Source organism: Phymastichus coffea, unplaced genomic scaffold (assembly GCF_024137745.1).
Source record: "Phymastichus coffea isolate CEN01 unplaced genomic scaffold, Cenicafe_Pcof_1.1 PCOF00124, whole genome shotgun sequence".
Lineage (NCBI taxonomy): Eukaryota > Metazoa > Arthropoda > Insecta > Hymenoptera > Eulophidae > Phymastichus > Phymastichus coffea.
Window position 1 is genome coordinate 11,295 of NW_026706935.1, and position 16,582 is coordinate 27,876.

Here is a 16,582-nt window from a genome sequence, read left to right on the forward strand (position 1 = left end):
GCATCAAGAAATGAAAAAAGAATGGGCGGGCGAGTCACTGTTCCGGTCAAGACTGGTGAGAGCGAATCCATAACGGCGGAGTGCTGCGCATAATAAAAGACATGTTCCAGCGAGTGCGTTTGGTTGTCATATGACGAAGCTTGTGGCTAGCCTCGTTGTTTTTCTTTAGGACATCGTTCGCGTGCATACCGGTGATCGATCGCAAATTTTGCGCGCCAATTTTTCTATCGTCTTTATTGACGAGCTTCAAGTCATCTTGAGCTGGAACTGATTAGGTTTATCATCGAGGCAAGCAACTTTAATTTTCGAGTTAGACGTACTTCGGTTAATGCGTGCTCTTATTTTTGGTTAAGCCTCGGCTTATTGCAATTATATGACGATGGGGCAGAGGAGGTGATTACTTTCATTTCGCGCATTTTAAAAGGTTCGGGATTACTTAATTTTTTCACGACAGAGATGGAACTTTTGTTAATTATTGGTCTCGTTTAATAGTTATATTCGATACTAGTGAAGAAAGTAATTTCAGCCTTGGGCGGACGTTTGCGCCCGAGCGAAGCGAGGATGAAGAGGCCACACGAGGCTGAAATTACTTTCTCGCACATGTGTCGAAACGTCTGCTCCTCTGATGAGAATGATGAATAGTATAGCTGTATATGTTATTGCTGACGACCTAATTCATTAACCAAATAAGAAGCGTGACCTCACAACCAGTGTCAGATGTAGATATACTGACTATGGAAATGTATAAATTAATAAATTTACTAGCTTTCAGGATATGCGAATACTTTTATATTTATCTATTATATCATATTGTACATTATGAGTTTGGGGACTTTCTACATAAAGAGACATCGGGTATCGGCCACATATCAGACGTGTATACCATCGTGGATAAAGATTGTCAAATGACATTATTTTACTAATAATGTTAATTTAGTAGATCTATATTTTTGTTATCAAAAAGTCGATCGAAAGCAACTTTCCATAATAGAAAATAATACCTATAAGGAATATTTTGCCGAGGAAAATAAAATTTGTTTTGTTAGAATTATATCATCGATAGTTTTGACATGCTTATTTTGTAATTTCCGCACATTAACACGAACGACTGAAAAATACAAACAAACAAAATTGAGTCAAAGTCAACGTTGCTAATTGAAAGAAACCGAAAGAATAGCCTAATGATACTTAAAATAAAAGTATTGTGAATTTGAAAGTAAGCGCAGGTATGATTGTTCACAAATTCGTCATAATTACGCAGCGAGCGCACAACGAGCCTACCTTCGGTTCGATTGTATTCACGAGTGCATTGTTCGCGAACGCTTTAGTCGAGAAGTGGGCAATGTGAGCGCCGTATGGTAATCCAAGAGCCGGCGGCGTGAAAAATCGATGTCAGCACTTGGTCAAACGATCGATCGACGTTGATGGTAATTCGCTTTCCCATAGCATGTCGATGTATTGATCGTTGTCGGATCCACAACCTGGTGCGCAATGCTGCCCGCACTCTTGCCGCCAGCGCGAAGGGGCTGGAAGATTTACCACCTGCTCGGCGTCGGGGCACCCGATGCCGCAAGTAGTCCGACGACAGCCGGTACCGTCAGACGTGAAATTTCGCGTGGCCTTGCTGACCTGGCGGATGTGGCACAAACTTGATGCACGTTTGTTCGCTGATGTGGGCCATCCCTTCCATCGTGTTTTCTTTTCCTAATTGTCTTTCCGTAACGACAATATTGAGAGCCACTTGTGACATAAGTTGATTGCATTGCCTTTTTTGAGTAACAGCTGTTTACAAAGATTAATTGTAAATAGTAAATATTCATGAACAATCTTGAAAACTATGTTCAAAATGCATGGGTTTGCCCGGGTTCGTCTTTGGGGGACGAAGCTTGGAAAATCAATTTCTCTAATCAGGCTCGTAAGAAACACGTCCGACAGGCCACAATGACGCTCGAGCCGTAACAATGTTCCCATTCGACTTATTTGCTGGAAGAATTATGTCGTCCTTGTGATAGTCAACCAGTTCCTTGGGATTGACACTTAAATTTTTATTCCACCCGGCTACTTTGGCACTAGTTTTGTGACTTGGGGATTCGGCGATGCGATCTCCGTCTTGGTCTCAGACAGTCAAATATACTTACATTTTCCTTGAATATTTTAGACACACAGTGACGTATCGCGAAGGATCAGCATTCAACGGAACCCAAATAACTAAAAAATTTTCAAATTCTCGTTCAAATCTAGATTCACTGATCTTACTTGCAAGCAATATTCTTTAGAATAATTTGAGGGAAAAATTTCAACGTTAGCTAAGGAAAAACTGCAGTCTTAAATTATCCGGCCAACTTGTCCTTGGCATTCGCGTCATAAAAAAAAACGACATCAGTCACGAATCTACTCAAAAAAAAGCATGCGCATTACTATATTTTCCAACATTGTTTGTCGGCGAGAAGTCTCTCCTGTGCCGCGAGAGTAAAAAGCCCGCAAAAGGACGCCGCGACGAAAACGCGAGGCCCGAGGTTGCTCGCCAGGAGATAAATAGAAGTGGCGTAGCCCGCGCGCGCGAAGAGAGAGAGAGAGAGAGAGAGCACGTAATCGCGAGGCACCTGTCTATATTGCGAGTCGCGAGAGAGAAAAAAAGGGGAGCTGCGCCGTTTCTCTCGGCGCTCTGCGGCTTATCGATTCGGCGGGCGTCGAATGCAGCACAGAGGCTACTCGCTCCCGATGGCGCGGCGCGCGCCACTACGCCGCACCGCCGCCGTCGGAGGAGGGGAGCTCGCCGGGGCCGAGCTCGCCTTCCTCCCCCGACTCTCGAAAGCTCGCGTGCGCGCGGTTAGTGACCGTTACGAGGGAGGTGTGCGCGAGGCGCGCGCCAAATTTCACTTGGACCGATTGCTCCGTTGCGCCGCGAAGGGGAAAAGAAAATTCAAAGATTTTGCACCCCGAACGAGGCACGTTGTTTTCTCCACGATCGCGGGAACTCGTTCGCTCGTCTTCGATGAAAAGCGTTCTGAACTTGTGGCAATCCGCAAGATAGCTACAAATACAGTGATCCGCGTTTCATAAGTACCGACAATATAGAAAGCTACAGTGATGATATATTTGTTAAGGAAGCAACGTTTCTCAGTTAAAAGTTAAAGAAAGGTTACAACGTCGGAGTCGACGAGATTCCAAAACATTAACGAAGAAAAAGCAGTACCAGAGACAAGTATTTAAGCAAAACTGTTGTTTCCAAAAACTTCAATTGATGTTTCAATACGAGTCACGTTCAGTTTACGCGCTAGAAAAAAATGAAAATTCGATATCGATTTTCTCAAAGTATCTTATTGCTGCGCGCGTGCATCGATGCTCGCAATAAGCTGGTGCGAAATTTCAAACCCCCGACGCAATTGCGAGATCTCGGTCACAAAGCCGGTCAGGTCACCGTTACCGTAAGAGTGACGACAGTGTCGCAGCTTCGCGAAAGCTCTTGCGGCAAGAGAGAGAGGGAGCTGCAGCAGAAGTGAGACGGTGATAATGCAGCAGCAGCAGCAGCAGAGCGAAGCTTGTAATCAGTGCACGAGAAGCGCGCGGGAAGAGCTTACCTCTGATGGGCACTCCGCTCTCGCAAACACATACTCGCGAGCCGACTGGAATGATAGGCGGCGTTGCAAGTCGTCGGTCGTGTCTCAACGAATTCATCGCGAGCTCATGGGACATTCGGGATGAGTCGCCGTGAAGAGAATCCGCGATAACGAGCGAAAAGGAAAACAAAAAAACGACGAAAATGCCAAAGCCGACGAGTCCGCGTTGGAAGTAACGGGAAACGGAAATCGAAGGGACTTAGTTGACAAAAGTAAAGTAGCATCGTAAAAATGTCAGGCGAAGATTGTAAGTCGAAGGGTTTGCTTGGCGCGGTGGCCTGTCGCTTGGCTTGAAAGCTTGCAAAGCATACCTGGCTGCGCTATAAGCACACATTGCAGCATCTGCACACGCAGCTGGGCGCTGCTGTGCGAGCTCGCGCGGGGAGAGAGACAGCGGAGCGGATCGCCGCCCACCGACGGCGCAACGAAGGGAGGCGAGCGGCCCCCGCGTCGTACGCGTAGTGCGCGAGCTGGTCTGCGTGCCGAGCAGTAGTGCCGCCGCCACGGGCCGGCGCGCGAGCCAAGCGTACGATCACGCCTGCAGCAGTGCGCGACAGTTGCCTCGTACGACCTCGCCTCGCTAGCTCTCTGCCGCGGTCGCCTCCGCTCGAAGCCGCTTCTCGCTAGGTCGCGTGCCCCATCTCGGCGGGAGCGGACGACGCAGCGACGAACAAAGGTGCGCGAGGAGAGGCAGCGAGGCCTGCGATATGGACTCTTCGCGCGCCAAGGTATACCGAGCCAGTGCGGGCGGAGGGGGGGGGGGGAGGTCAAAGAAAAACGCGTCGCTCGCGCGTCTCTTCATCTCGTCCTGCGTCGGTGCTCCTTGGTTCCCCTGCTCTTCGTCGTCTCTTTTCGCTGCACCGTCCCTTCGTCCCGATTCCGCTCGACGCGTGCGATCCGTAGCGCTCGCAGCTTTTCCTCTCGGATAATGGGCTGAGCCGGCGGCGGTCGTGCGCGAGGACAGCGCGCGGCCCGACGCGTCGATTGCGCTCCGTCGCCTCGGAGCGTGCCGCATAATTCGAAATCGATCGTCGGAGCCCGCGAAGACGTGGGAAGCGAGCTTAGCTCGTTGCGCGATCGCGTCCCTCGTCCGAGACGACTTGCCGTGACGATCGACCCCGCGATTGTCGATTTTATCGCCAAGCGAGCGTCCGGTTTCGGATCGGAACGCCGACCGCCGGCTAGCTGCGCGTAATCTCGTGGCGTTGATTGCATCGCGTAAATCCGATGAATTTTTCGAACGCGACGTCAACCGAGCGCGCTTGTCCGCGAAGAGCGGCGTACGCGAAGAACAAAGTTTTCAGGCGACGCGTCATTTAATCTATAATTTTTCCTTGTGAAAATTCGACGTAATATTTCGGATCCAACGATTTCGAAAGTTGTAATTTGTTGGTTAATCCGACACAAAACAAAATTGCATATCAACATTACTTTGTCACTGGACTTCGGGCTGTCATTGACAAAAACAAATTATTTAACGACGTAAAAAATAACGCAATAGGGTTCGAGTTCGTTTAGCAAATGTCAACGGGAAAATTCGTGTTTTCATTGCGATTATTTGAAAAAGAGTTTGCCTTTGAATATGATCCTCCGATTTCATTGACACGTAGCAACTGGTCTTATCTCATTGAGGTAAGCGAGAAAGCTTGAGCTTGCATCGTCTACTTGCAACGATGACGAGATAATCGACTTGCGATCGTCGTGCTGCTTTGAAATCGACGCGGCTGAAAATCTCTCATTGCTTCGACGTGCAACGCTTGCGTAATTTCGAACTGAGATTCGACTGCATTATAAACTGACGATCGACGAGCGCAGCGTGGCTGTATCGCCTCTTTTTGTTCTGCCATGTTCGACGAGTTCGCCTGCGTCGCAAAGCAAGCCGGTCATTTCGCGAAGAGGACGCGTGCTTCCGGTCGAGGGAGCGCGAGAAACCGCCGTGCACGAGTCTCACGCGAACGATCGCTGTTCCAGTCGTAACCAGCAAGCCGGACAACCTGAGCGGCGTCGACATGGCGGTCGACATCCTGGACGTGGACCACTTCGCGGTGAGCGCGATCGTGACGGTCGGCATGCAGCTGATATTCTTCACGATCGCCGCCACCTTCCAGTTCGACAAGGTCACCGACTTCGCCGGCGGCGTCAACTTCATCATCGTCGCCCTCCTTACCTTCTTCCTCGGACAGGTCGGTAAGGTGAGTCGGCTCGCGACCATTGCGGTGCGCCTATCTTCGCCCTTTCGAAACAAATAGCTCTGGTTATATACGTATCCGAACTGACAAGTGAGAGAACTCGTGCAAAGCATCTGTAATTAGTCACTTTCTCGGCCATTATCTCTTGTCTTGTTGATTTTTTCTTTTCGCCTGTTATCTCCCTTCTCTCTCTCTCTCTCTCGCTCGCTCTATCTCTTTCTCTACTGTACACACACGTAGACCTGCAGCGTGGGCTGCAGATGCGTATCTACTGCTAAATTTTATGCATTCCAATGATAGCGACCGTCACGAGTGTCGACGCTAAACCCAAATACATTTGCAGCTTCGTGGCTCGCGCACCACCTTACACGTTGTAGATTCGATCGACATGATTGATTGCCTTTCTCTCTCTCCCTGCGTATCGCGTTGCAAATTAGATATATTTCAATTTTCTAGAACAGCCGCATCGATCGAACAGAGTGCACGCGCCCCGAAAACGAGAACGAACTTTTTTGATTCGCGGAGACTATCGAAGTCAATGCCTATAGCACTCATAATCGTAAATATAAACCGTTTTCCGTTTCCAGAAAGTCGCAATACCCTCGGTACGGCAGATGAAAAAAAGAGAGAAAGAGAGTCGGTTTTTCATTCCGAAACTGTCACGGACAGTAAACTTGACCCGATCTTTGAAATATATTAATCGTCGGCTTTTTTCCTCCCTTTTATCGCGTTCCAATACTCGAGATAACGGGCTCTGATCCAAAGTCTAGTGCCAACCGGCAGACTTTTGCGAGTCGCTGTCTGTAAATACATAGAATTTACGTAGTTACGTAGTACATTTGCATAAACTAGCTAAAGTCGATATTAATTCGACGATTGAACCTGTACTTTCTTACATGACATAGTATGTAGATGAAGTTATGATTGTAGATAGAATGTTTATCATGACATTTTTTAACAAATATATGTTATTACTACACAGAGCTATTCAAGTAGAAATTAGTAATTGTCGGAATTCAAGCAGATGATTTTCCGTGCGTTGAATCGTTCAGTCGGAGTGCTTCGTACAACGTCAGGTTTTAACCAAAACTCGTACGTGTTATTCAGATTTTTCCTCTTACAACAGCTAATCCTATAATAAGATTGCTAATACATCGAAATATTTTGATTATATTTTAACGCGATACGATTTTAATTTAAATAATGAACTGTGAGAATTCAATTCGACTAAACAGTCAGTGAAAAGATGCAAACATTTCGCAACAACGAAAAACAACATTATCGCGCTTTCAGCGATCACTTTCGCTTTTTTTTTTCTATAGAACAATATAACATCAAAAAAATAGAATGGAGAATTTCATTCAAAGACGTTTGTTAATATTTCCATTTTCATTATACTTGCTTGGTTAGAACCTGAATCAGTAGACGATAATATAAATTAATAATAATCCGAATATCAGAAAATTATTTTGCTGATTTATCTACACTTTTTTTTAATCATTTCCACATAAAACATTTTTTAGTTATTACTATCCAGCTCATGCTATTGAATTTATTTTTCGACGTAATTATTAATTTCTATTTTACACATGATTGCATTGACTTTTGTCAATAATTACATCTGTAAAAGTTTGCATCCTTATTAATTGAATTGATTGTAATGTATTTAGATGAAATATTTTCTTCTTCTGAGTAATTATTTTTATCTAATAATATTTTTTTTATCCGTAAAGACACAATGTTTAAATTTATCTCACAAGTATCGCAGATTAGTTAAGTGTAGAAATGAACAACCTCATTTCATAGTTTTTTTCTTTAGTTATCACCATTGCACTTTTCTAGTTTTGTTGTACGGAAGTATTTGTACGAAATAGTAAGTACCGTAAAAATAAACAAGAATAACAGCTCGTGGTTTTAAGTCGATACATTCGCAGAGGAGTTTATAAGTACACGAGCATTTTGTTAAATTGCTACGAGACTAGTGCATCAAAACTATGGAATACCTTATAAAGCAATGTGGACGATGCTTACTTATCGCTTAATTATGTAAGAAGATGGTTGCTATATTGTAGTTTCGCTACACAGTCCAAATGTAATTTGAGCAAATGTAAATATGCAAATCCAAAAGCATCTATTTTTAGATTTCAATAAAAGTTCTACTTGGATCTCCGCGGCACGGCAACATTGTGCACGGAAACAATTTTCTCTGTTCAAGCGCAATAAAGATTTGCACGTTACATCGCTTCAAGTTCCACATACTGTGCAAATAAAAAAATAAGCAAGCATTGTCGGACTGAGCGAGGATCCTTGAGAAAAAAAACAAGCTCTGCTCGATTCCGATAATTGAAATAGGCGAATGCCCTTAGATGGAAGTGCGCCACTCAACCTATATTGTACGAAAGAAAAAAAAAAGAAAAAAGAAAATTGATTCCGAGAGTGGGAGTCAATTTCGATACGAAACGCTGCGTTCAATTAGCTAACCTTTTGCAGACCTACGACAGTCGCCAACTTATGGTGACGATATTCGTTTGTCTTTGGGGAGCCCGTCTCTCTGCTTATCTGCTCTACCGTATTATCAAAATCGGAAGGGACAAGCGCTTCGATGACCGACGGAGCAACGTCATACGCTTCGCTGTTTTTTGGACCTTCCAGGTGATCATTATTTTTTATCCCTCAAGCTCGGCGCTGCAACCCTGTTGAAGCTTCCGGCCGATTAAGACATTTTTATCGGTTCAATATTCATCTATTTGCAATCTCTTTCGCGTTTATCACCGTGCTACGTATTTTCGTTGATATTTATTAGTCAATAAATGTAAATTGCAATTTCATTTCGAATTCTGCGTTGATAAAATAGTTTGTCGTAAAGACACTTTTAGACGAAGCGGCATGAAAATTCCGTTTTCATTAGCAGTTCATCATAAAATTATTTTCGCCAATCTTTTCCTCGGCGCGATGTTATCGAAAAAATTTATAACCATGTCGTTACCGTATAACACTCACCTTCACGATTACATGCATACGCGATACAACGGAAACATAAAAAAGGCCGAAAATCGATCGGCGCACGCAAGCACATTTTCTGACAGCGCTCTTGCAACTTGGCGTGCGCAGGCACTGTGGGTGTACATCGTGAGCCTGCCGGTGATAATAATCAACTCGCCGAGGCACAAAATACCGCCGGCGCCAAAGACAATGACGACCCTCGACAGCGCTGGTACCGGCCTCTTCATCGGCGGACTCTTAGCCGAGACTTACGCTGACTTGCAGAAATTCGTCTTCAGGCAGGACCCAAGCAATAACGGCAAATGGTGCAACGACGGTGAGCGAAAGTATTTTGACTGCTCGCGGCAACGACGCGAGGCTAATGGCCGTGTAACCCTGTTTCTTTATCGATAACGAGGGCGCGAGTGTTAACGTTCAATTTTCGAAACGTCGGCAGGCAATTCAATCCTTGTGGATTTAAGGCCGAGCTTTTTCCCGTAAGCCCCCCCCCCCCCTCACCTTTCCCATGCAGTTTCTTAGCCAACTGAAATATATACAGCAAGGGCGGGAAGCCTGTCGCGTCTTCCCTCCAATGCTTAAGCTCAACATTGTTGGTACTTGAATAAACGTTATAGTCTAGATTACGTCGAACCAATTTTTGAGAGTTTTATCTAGCCGGCCTCCTCGTAAGAAATCAACGACTCACACAAGGAATAGATTTAAAATAAATTATTAAAATTATTTAAAAACGCAGTCTACAAAGGATTGTGATGCAAAAACCTAAAATAACCTTTCGTAGATTTGATTTATTGAGTCTTCTTCCGCGATAAGTACTTTATCGGTAAAGCTTTGCACGAAAATTGATCGAGGTTGGGAGTTACGCTTGTTCGGCTACAGCGTGCACTATTATTTACTTTCGACACCAGTGACAGCTCAAAATCGTCGTTGATACTTTTTTACGATTAAACCGCTGGACAGAATGCTCCATGTAATTGTTTAGCCGTTATCGGGGCTATGACAATTGTCAATATTAATTGTTTCAAGTAGCAAGTCTGTTTCGTTTGGAGGTAAAACGCGACATTTTTCCCGTCTACAATACACGTATAAATATATATACATTTTTTAGATAGCTGCAAGAATTGTATGGGAGGGGTCTTGAACAAAGAGAAAAAAAAACTTCCACGGAAAAAAAAAATAACGGCGGGAAAACGTGCAATTTATTATTATCGACTTTTATCGAGCAAACAACAAGCCCCGCAATCTTGTTAAAGAGGTAGCAAGACAAATTGCCGTCACGCGCGAGCAAAGAAAAAAAGTGACTTCCTCCGGCGGCCGACGTTGCATAAGCCCTCGCGGCCACACCTCGACGGAGCCATTTTTTTATCCAAAGCAGAGCTCGAAAGATCGCGAGCCGGGGCGTAGACGCCACTTCGATAAAGTGTCACCGGTGTAAAGCTGCGCATCGAGCGAACTCGGCGCCCGCACAACGCGCCCCGTTCCTCGATTGTTCTTTCCTCGATCGCCACTGCGCCCCGACGTTCTCGAGAGTGCTTGGCGCTCTGCCAGACACTGCGACACTCGCGCGCGGCGCGGATGCGTTCAAACTGTTGAATCGATGCTTCGCGCAGGTCTGTGGAGTATGTCGAGGCACCCCAATTACTTCGGCGAAATCGTCGTCTGGTGGGGTATCTTTACCATCTCGCTCAACGTCATCGAGGGTTTCGAGTGGATTGCCATTGCCTCGCCCATTTTCACCACTATCATCATACTTTTTCTCTCGGGGATGCCGCTGTTGGAGAAAGCCGCCGACGAGAGATACAGGGAGTGAGTAATTTTGCCAAACTTCAAACGAATTTTTTTCTTTTTTACTCGCGTTGCATTCTCAAGAGTGCGTTTTTTTTTTTTTTTTTTTTTTTTTTTTTTAATTAAGAAGTAGACACACGCGCATTGCTTCTTTTAAGTAAATGTTTGATTATGTTCTTGTTTGTGTCAATTAGAACAACAATATTCTTGAAAATAGAACAATTTTTATTGGAAATGAGATTTTATCGTTCTTGTACAATTAGTGGTCAATGATTCTAATTTAAGAAACAAACACAAAACGAAACTTCGTTATTTTTGAGAAATTTTTCTTATTAATGGAAGTATTTTTTAAAATAAATACCAATTACTTTATTATTTTGAGAAAAATATATCTCATAGGAAATGAAATGGGAAATATTTTTCATTTTATTTCCGCTATTGAAATTAGGTTATCATTTCGTAGAAATACGAAGAAATCCTTGTAACAAAAAATGTTTCTAGCTGAGAATTCATTTTTGAAATCTTGTTTCATTCTTTAGAAAAAATTCTTGACGCCCGTAATTTCGCAAATAACTTTGTTGAAAAAAAAATGCTCTCGATCGGAAGAAAGAAATATTTTTTTTTGAAGAAATGCAGCCATGAATTTTCCAAAATGCATGTATCTTTCAGCAACGCGGAGTATCGCTACTACAAGCAATCGACTTCGCCGCTGATTCCAATTCCGCCGGCGTTTTACGGAGAGGTGCCGTGGTTCCTGAAGTGCTTGATCTGCTGCGAGTTCCCGCTGTACGACTCGTTGGACGTAAAGCCACGCGCCGCCGTGACCGAGTCGACGTCGATAAGCCTCGCCGCGTCCACGTAGCTATAAGCGTGCGTCGGGCTCCATCGTCGTGGCCGACGCACGTAAAACTTGGAGTGCAGCTCTTTCGTCTCTTCCAATGCTACGCATTTTTCTCCTTTGTTTTCCTTCGCAGTCTTCCCTCGTCGATCAACCATTGGAGCAATGTCGTTGTGTGCGGTAAAGCATTCGACTATTTGCCGATACTTTATCTCTTGCATGCCTCTTTCTTTTCGCCACCGAACAGCCCTATAGAATAGTTAGATTAGTAATATTGAATGTGCCCTTCGCTGAAAGCGTATTTTTCCTATATCGAACGCGGAATATTGAAAAAAAGTGCCACACATTGTGCATCTTCTCGCGTGGATCGATATTCAAAGATGACAAAGGAGACAGTGCGTTCGTTTTTCCTCCGCTTTCAACCCAGAATAAAGGCGCAAAGAGAGAGAGAGAGAGAGAGAGAGAGAGAGAGAGAACTTGTCGCGAGAGTTCGATCGTCGAAAACGAGGGGAACGAAGATGAAACAAATCCACGCGACTCCCGCAGTCGCTCGCTCGATTTCGATGCGAAGACTCTACATCTATCAGACGATTCGACTACTATACATAGACGACATGAATACTTAGATGCCAAATTTAAAAACTGCCTGTTATACATTCACTTTTACTCTTCAACTGCGAACTGTACACGATATGAGTGGACGGTGCGAGTTCCCGCGAGAAGTGTCCTCTCTTTCGCGAGCACGAAGACGAGGGTGGGGAAAAGGAGAAACAATGTAACTATGTATGTGATTCGTACCGAGCCAGAGACTTTAGAGTATATTCATATATTAAGAAACGGTCCGCGTGAAATTCTCTTTATCCTCTGCTCTCGTGACCCCCTTTATTGGCACTAGCAGGGCAGTTCGCGAAAAATCGAACGCCACGATGTGTCCTTGCCACCGCTCTCGGTGATGCACACGTCTGTACCCGCTACCGTAGATCCAAGAAGCTAATGGGATCTCATTGGGAATCTTTGTTTTACCGGCGAGCATTTTGGCCGCGATCGTTTCGAGATTTACAAATTTCGTCCACACGATAATCCTAGAAATAACGGACAGACAAAGGATTCCTGCAACTTTTCACGGCGGCCACGGTCGTCGTGCTAAACTAATGTACTGCTGACTCTATCGTTTATCGCTTCCAAAGTACACGCGTAAAAATACGAATGTGCAATTAGCTCGAAGCTTCCTAGTGCCAACTGTGAACTATCTCCGCATAAAAGAAAAATGAGAAGAAGGAAAAAAAAAGCAACTTCACCGAACGCCCCCGTAGAGTGTACAAGCGAACGCGTTTGAGGAAGCGAGAGACTTGTTATTTTTTTTTTCGTTCTTTTTCTAAAAGTATGCGCGCGCGCGCGCGCTAAACACCGTCACGCACGCTCTCGGTGTCAAGGAAAGCAATTTCCTCTCGGCTGGAGTGCGAAGAGGAGAAGAGGTAGCGCGCGCGCGCGCGCGAGAACCATTGTACCTGCGCGCATCCAGTTTGGCACGAGCCCGGAGCCGCCCGCCGATCGCGCCCGACGCGCGACGACTCCTGTCTGTGATAGACGCTCGCAAGTACCTGCACGGCTCGCGCGCCCCGCGGCCAACGATCGGCGGGCAGCGTCCGTCGCGTGGCCGGACAGGAATAAAGCGAACCCCCGGCACCCGGTCCCGCGTAATCGATCGATATCCTCGCGCGAGAAAGAAAGTACATAGCGTTTAGTCGTGTACTTCATCCTCGTACATAGTCGAGAGAGAGAGAGAGAGAGAGAGAGAGAGAGAAGTACGCGCTGGGCGTGGACAAGGGACGAGGGGGGAAAAATAAAGTTTGATCAGTGGCCTTTTTGACGAACGTTGTTTCTAACGAGGAAATCATATACCTCGACCGAGATCGCACGGCTGGTAATCGAATTTAAGCTTCCTTTCCGCGACATCCGTCAAGTTTTACCGAATGCCTATCCGGCAAGCGTTGATTTAGCAGGCTGTAGGTAGAATTGAACTCAGCAGACAAACTTTTTAATACTTATACACGATATAAACAACTTCAGTAACGACTTGACAAAATTAGTTGAAGTTATCTCAGAATCAGTATTATAAACAAAAAAAAAAAGAAAAATAGCCGTAGAGAGTAATTTGGTTTATTGCCAAGCGTTGTATTATACGCATATTTCTGAACGAGAGTCGAATCAAATGCAAAACCGTTCTTTTGGTATTCCCAGCTTCGTTAGTGGTTACGAAAAGGCATCATCGCGAGGGAAATAAAAAAAAAATTTACATCGTCTTTAGGGCGTTAGACGGACAGCTAATACGATTTGATTTCAATCGAGCGAAATATATACTCAGCAGCTACTCTTTTTCTCGAGGTAGCGGCCGCTAAATAAAAGTACCTATGACACATATCTCTAGGGTAAGTAGCGACTTTTACCACTTTACGATTAGGCCGACCGGGGGAAGCGAACGTGAGACGCGAATTTTAATTACTCAAAGTTATGATAGCGAGTCACTGTTGAGCCCCCCGAAGTAGCGAGTGTACCGGGTGATTTTTGGATCGACGACCTTTCTAACTGTTCACGCGTAAATCAAAACCTATTGTTCATATAGCGACTCATTTTGAATTCCCTTCAGAAATTTCAATCGAAATGTTTATCCGAATAAAACAATTATAATTTCTCATTGACTATTCGTGATTGAATAGTCTTAATATTCTTAATGATTAACGGCAATTTCAGACTTTTCAATCACACTGATGATAATAATGATGGATTACAATGATTTTTCCATACGATACTATTGAACATTGACAAAGACCTTTCTTATAAAATAGATAAGGCAATTTTACTAAAGGCACTAATATTTAAAAGATTACAAAAAAGTAAAAACGGCAAAACTAGCTGCAGAGCAAACAACTATACGAGGAATGTATTAAAATCAAACCAATGATCAATGCAAAACAACATTTCAGTTGTAATTTAGTTATAAATTGCAGCAATTGTGTAGCGTTAAAAGTGTATTTTCTTCGCGGCAGTAAATTATAAGTAAGTATCGCTTTTTACGATGAACAAAAGATGTATTTTTTTAAGCAATCAACAAACTGTTTTCGAAAGATTTTAGCGGTAAGGAGCGTTGTATTTTATGTTGTACCTGCTAGTATGTAATTTATGCATCTAACGAATTGCAGTAAAAAAAAAAAAAAAAATAAGAAAAAAAAAAAAAATTCTTAGGTCTTAGCACTTCTAGATGCTCCGTCTTGTTGGGGCTACATTTTATAAAGAGAAAGAAAAGTAATTAAAACAAAATTTATGCACACGAATAATGATTATATTTATATACAACGATTAAAGAGCTGTTGTATATACCAGAATATTGGAAATAATTGTAAGATTAACATTTAGCGAAATAATCAAGAGAATTTGTACATAACAGCTACACTGTTAAATTTTCAAACAAAGAAAACATTTGGATTCTTGTAAAAGAGTAGATGAACATCTTAGATCTTTCATCGTTTTGAAATCTTCCCTCGATAATGTAAGAAATTAGACTTGCAGGATTTCGCATAATCTCCTAAGAAAAGAACTATGCAACCAACAGCGTCCGATCAAACGATTACTTTCTTTCGAAATAATACACTGATTTTATGCCAAAAAGTGAAAGACAAGCAAGTCCAGAGGTGCAAAAGCGCACTTGAAAGAGTGAAAAGTTCATTCCTCTGTAACTTGACCTGTAACTAATAATAAACGTACCTTAAAGTTCTGATTCATTGTCTATCGTTATTTGTATCAAATTTTTTCATTAGATAAATTCCTTAGGAAAAAATTATGGAGCACTCTGGATCATCTAGACATAAGCTAATCGGAAGATGCAAGAGAGCAGATCCAAATTAGACCCAATTGGACATCGCGTCGAAATAATCAACAAAAACGTTGCAGCTGGGGAATGTCATTTAAATTTGCAAGTCGTTGACGAAAATTTTCTGCAAGCTCTGAACCGTATAATAGCTTCTTTATCAAGTTTTTTAGCAGCGTTTCAAAAATAAACTAAATTTGGGGTCTTGTATTTTCTAAATTTCTACATCAGATCCGCTATGGCGAAAGTAGTCTAACTATAAGTTTCAAGATGGCTGCCAACTTCACTCCTGCACTTCCATATTTCGTAATTATTTTGCATTTGGGATGTCGCAGTTCAATAATTAAATAGTTTTTTGCTCTCCATATAAATTAGTTTATTCAAAAAAAGGAACAATAAAATAATATTAAACGCATGCAGACTTTTATTTCTTCGATTCAGATGTGCAACAACAATCTTAAGCCGTTTATAATACTGGCGCGCAGCTTGACATTTCCATGTTGACGACACTGAGGGCTAGTAGCCAATGCATCCCCACACCAAGTACAGACAACGCGATCTTTCTGATTTACACCGGAAAACATATCCACTTATTCCCGTTTAAACCATCACAGTCGTATGACGTCATATTGTTCTTGACGGCGCTGTGTACGTTGGCTGGAAAAATTCATCTGTGTGATATACTAGCAATCGTTCGCGTAGTGGGTTTTCGCAGTGAAATAGGTGACCGGTCCTTTAGATTCACGCCTGGAGCTACTATGTGATGGCATATATAATGGAAATTAGGTACGACCAACCGATATAGATGCTACAACTCAATCAATTCGCACGCCAATTGACTTTCAAGTCATTAAGTGCCGCGTAAGCAACTGATATTTCAACTGATATTCAGATATGTTTCTACGGGTCTTTAAAGGCGTATAGCTTCAGGAGCTAATAAAACGAGCGTGCGAGTCCGTTAAACGGAAGTGGGGGGTGCGCATACCTGGCACCGATGAGGGAAAATCGTCAAAGCGGACAGTTGTCCCGCGGAGCTCAACAACCTGCCAAAAGTAACAGACCGTCGCGGCCGATGTGAGAGCGTAACGGCGCGCCATCGGTGGCCAATAAAGAATGACTTCCGCACCGTGAGTCACGAATTTCCATTCGCTTGCTTTGGCAACGCTCTTGTCGCTCGTCGCGCGTTCCGTGGCGCAAGTCAGTAGAAGCCGTGGAAAGCGTCGACGTAACAGTTGCGCGGCGATTGGCATTCGTTGTAATTAGCAGCCTGAAATTGCTGTGATAC

The 16,582-nt window shown here is 43.7% G+C and overlaps 1 protein-coding gene across 2 annotated transcripts; it reads left to right on the plus strand.

Moving 5' to 3' along the window:
- The first annotated feature begins 2,857 nt into the window (after window positions 1-2,857).
- On the plus strand, window positions 2,858-15,201 carry LOC131671328 (uncharacterized). Of its 2 annotated transcripts, none has more exons than XM_058947679.1 (6): window positions 2,858-3,867; window positions 5,592-5,812; window positions 8,300-8,461; window positions 8,921-9,128; window positions 10,420-10,615; window positions 11,264-15,201. In XM_058947679.1, exons 1-6 carry the CDS (start codon window positions 3,852-3,854, stop codon window positions 11,454-11,456), a joined length of 996 nt encoding a protein of 331 aa, XP_058803662.1. In that variant the 5' UTR covers window positions 2,858-3,851; the 3' UTR covers window positions 11,457-15,201. The 2 variants fall into 2 exon arrangements, with proteins under 2 accessions (XP_058803662.1, XP_058803663.1); XM_058947680.1 differs by having other exon boundaries at window positions 5,592-5,803.
- The last annotated feature ends 1,381 nt before the right edge of the window (window positions 15,202-16,582 follow it).

Coding starts and splice junctions, on each gene's coding strand:
- LOC131671328 (XM_058947679.1), top strand. Junction 5,813..8,299: donor TCCTCGGACAGGTCGGTAAG/GTGAGTCGGCTC, acceptor AACCTTTTGCAG/ACCTACGACAGTCGCCAACT. Junction 10,616..11,263: donor GCCGACGAGAGATACAGGGA/GTGAGTAATTTT, acceptor TGTATCTTTCAG/CAACGCGGAGTATCGCTACT.